At 30.7% G+C, this 3,053-nt stretch overlaps 1 protein-coding gene across 1 annotated transcript in view; it reads right to left on the bottom strand.

Annotated features, from left to right (window-relative positions):
• LOC119838537 (probable galactose-1-phosphate uridylyltransferase) overlaps positions 1-1,237 on the bottom strand; it is a 7,729-nt gene extending 6,492 nt beyond the window's left edge. The window contains exons 1-2 of the mRNA XM_038364515.1: positions 1,174-1,237; positions 337-500 (exon numbers count right to left, since the gene is read on the bottom strand). Coding sequence (XP_038220443.1) covers positions 337-500; positions 1,174-1,195 — 186 coding nt within the window. The 5' untranslated portion in view covers positions 1,196-1,237. The remainder of the gene's footprint in view (positions 1-336; positions 501-1,173) is intronic.
• Between the last annotated feature and the right edge of the window lie 1,816 nt (positions 1,238-3,053).

Below are 3,053 nucleotides of genomic sequence, written 5' to 3'. Positions count from 1 at the left end.
GTAATTAGACCACTGAAGAACCGCCATACTGGTACAAATGACCTAGTAATTTGTGTCACCATCTCCCGGTCTATATACTTAGCGGCTTGTTTATTACAGACAAAAGGGACTGACTGATTTTACTATAACTACGTAATAAATAAGTTTAATAATTAATAAGTGTTGTCATAGAAACAAGATAATATTACACTATACGCTTGCCCTGGGGTGATCGAGAAAAAAACATTACAAATAAAAAAAACCATGTTACTACACGATCTAGCTTTCAGTTAATTAAGTAATCGTTACAAACATAACAAATTTCTTTGAAATATAAGTTTATTAGTATAGACTTACCTGGCCATTAGCTCTCACAGCGCCAGCTCTCAGCGGGTTGTTAGGGTCTGGCGCCTGCTCCTCTGGTGGGTCTTCAGTCTGACCGCTCCATGGGCGTTTGCAGCGATGCGGTGAGACCAAAATCCATTCATCTTTGAGTGGATTATACCGGACATGCTGATGATCTAATATGTTGGTTTATTTGTAGAATAGGTATATTTTAATATTTGAACCACCATTAGTACCGGTAGTACAACTTATAAATTAAACAAAGAATATAAAAATATTAAAACGATGGGACTTTTCGAGTCTAGTAGGGTAGGTAGAAGTTTAATGAAAAATTTATTATAAGCAGGTAATCAGGCCTTCGTCGGTTCTTTGCTGTAAAATCTAAATAAAAACAAAAAACAGATAATTAATAAATTACATTAACGATAAGGGAAATTATTTTGTGTACAGAAGGAAAATGTCTACCTACCAAAGTATTCTATTTTAACGAAATATCTGGACTATTTATTACTATAGCAACCTTTATATAGCAATGCCCGTTTGACATTGTCATTATATTATAAATTAATAACCTTGTCGTACTAAGCACCTCAAATTATACAAGTTTATTTAGTTTGACATAAGTACCAAAAAACATATGAATAAAGTTAAAAATAAAATAGAACTTCCGTAATCTTATTTGTCTGTTATAAATTATTGTTTATCTGTGGTATTAATAGATGGCGCTAAAAAGTTTTCTATAGCATTATCGACATTTTTGCATCTTAACTTTTTCCTTTCATAACCTTATTACATAAACTTCAATTGATAGTTTTAATATGTAATTAATATATTTATAAATATATTTACCAGTTGATATAAATTTCTTCATTTTACGAACGTCCCCGCGTCCTACAGAACGTCTACTGATTAGATGATTATAAATAATAGTGATGTTCTAAAAGGGAAGTTGTAAAGAAAACGTCGATAGATTTTACGATAAAAGTTTTGCGTGTGATTAGGTTAGTGAATTATAAAAAATAAATAAATATTAGAGTTATTTCACAAATCCGTTTCAAAGGCTTATTTATATGAATATTGATCAAATATATTTTGCAGCAGAACAGGCGTGACAAAAAGCAGATAATTTAAATCTATATCACCTTCAAGAAAATGAAATGATAATAATAATGAATATAGATTTTTAATAAAGCATTTAGGCAGTTAAAATAGTGCGGGAATAAATAAAATATATCTACATATTAATGAAGTTGTTAATTAAATTCAGTTTCAACTAATTAAAATACGTATTTACATAAAACAATCGAACTTACATAATGTGACGATAACTTTTGTATAATTCATCGATAATCGATTTATTCACTGCACTACTTATTAGTAATTTACAACACTATTAAAACATAGCATAAAGTAGCGATAACCAGAGCAATAAAGTTATCTGTTAAATTAAAAACAACATTGCCGAAATTTATGTTGTTTTATAAATTTAAATACATTTTTAAGTAGTTGATAAAATCTTCGATCATTAATAGTGTACTGTATGGATTAAGTTTTTAATGAGCAAAATTGAAAACTGAGATTTGAAATTGCATATAGATTAAATTTAATATTATTAAAAAACAAGCAAAATGACATATTTTTTATGTCATAATATTACAACAAAATTAGTTCAATTTTTATAGTATATTTTTTAACTTTAATTTAGCGCCATCTTATAGATATTCAATAAATTACAAAGAACGGTATGCATAGTGATTGTACGCTTAAGAATTGTTTTCGTACGAAGTAAAAACGTTAGATGGCGCTATTGAAAAATATACGATTCTTAGATTTGTCAACAGATGGCGTTATTATTTTGATGTATATTAATTTAAGCTTCAGTAGAACATTTAGGATTTTATTCGTGTGGTTAGTGGGAGAGCTGGAGGCTCGTTTCCTTTTCCTCACTCCCAGTTCATTTCTTCTTTCCAGTCGTCAATCCTTTCCTTATCCCTTACTCCTTAAAATTGGGCAGCTCATTCGCAAAGGCACTACTTTTACGAATTTTCACGGGCGCTGGTGATCGCTTACCATCTGGTGAACCACCAGCTATGAACTTAAAAGAAACAACAAGCTTTCGTGGATGAGGGAGTGATCAGTGAAGCCGTTGCTTCCCGTTCCCTTATATATGAATCAGTCATGCCTACGAGCTTCGTAGTCTAGTTCGTGTTCTACTTTTATGACACTAAGTGTTTGAATAATTGTCCACCACCGGTATAAAACTCAATATGTATTAAAGGCATTCAAAAAAAAAAAAACTTTTATTAAAGAAATTTAAAAAGCAAACTCACTTGTGTATATTTTATTTATTCATTTATTTATTTATTTTATTTTATGTAGGTCTTTAAACTGCAGTTTTTGACAACATGATATCATCCTATTCTATCCTACTAGTCCTATTAATATTATAAATGCGAAAGTTTGTGAGGATGGATGCATGTGTTTGTATATGTATGTTTGAAACTCTTTCACGCAAAAACTACTGAACCGATTGCAATGTTAGGTACGTAGATAGCTGGACAACTGGAATAATACTTATGCAACTTTCTATCTCGAAACTCTTACGGGATACAAACTCACCCGGGTGAAACCGCGGGGCGCAGCTAGTATGATCTAAGATTCAACCTATAGGTCATATTTTATTTGAAAACGTCGTCAATTTTTATCGTGAATCTCTTAGAAAATTCTCG

This window comes from Zerene cesonia, unplaced genomic scaffold (genome assembly GCF_012273895.1).
Source record: "Zerene cesonia ecotype Mississippi unplaced genomic scaffold, Zerene_cesonia_1.1 Zces_u003, whole genome shotgun sequence".
NCBI classification, from domain to species: Eukaryota; Metazoa; Arthropoda; class Insecta; order Lepidoptera; family Pieridae; genus Zerene; species Zerene cesonia.
This window is presented reverse-complemented; position numbering and strand designations above follow the sequence as displayed.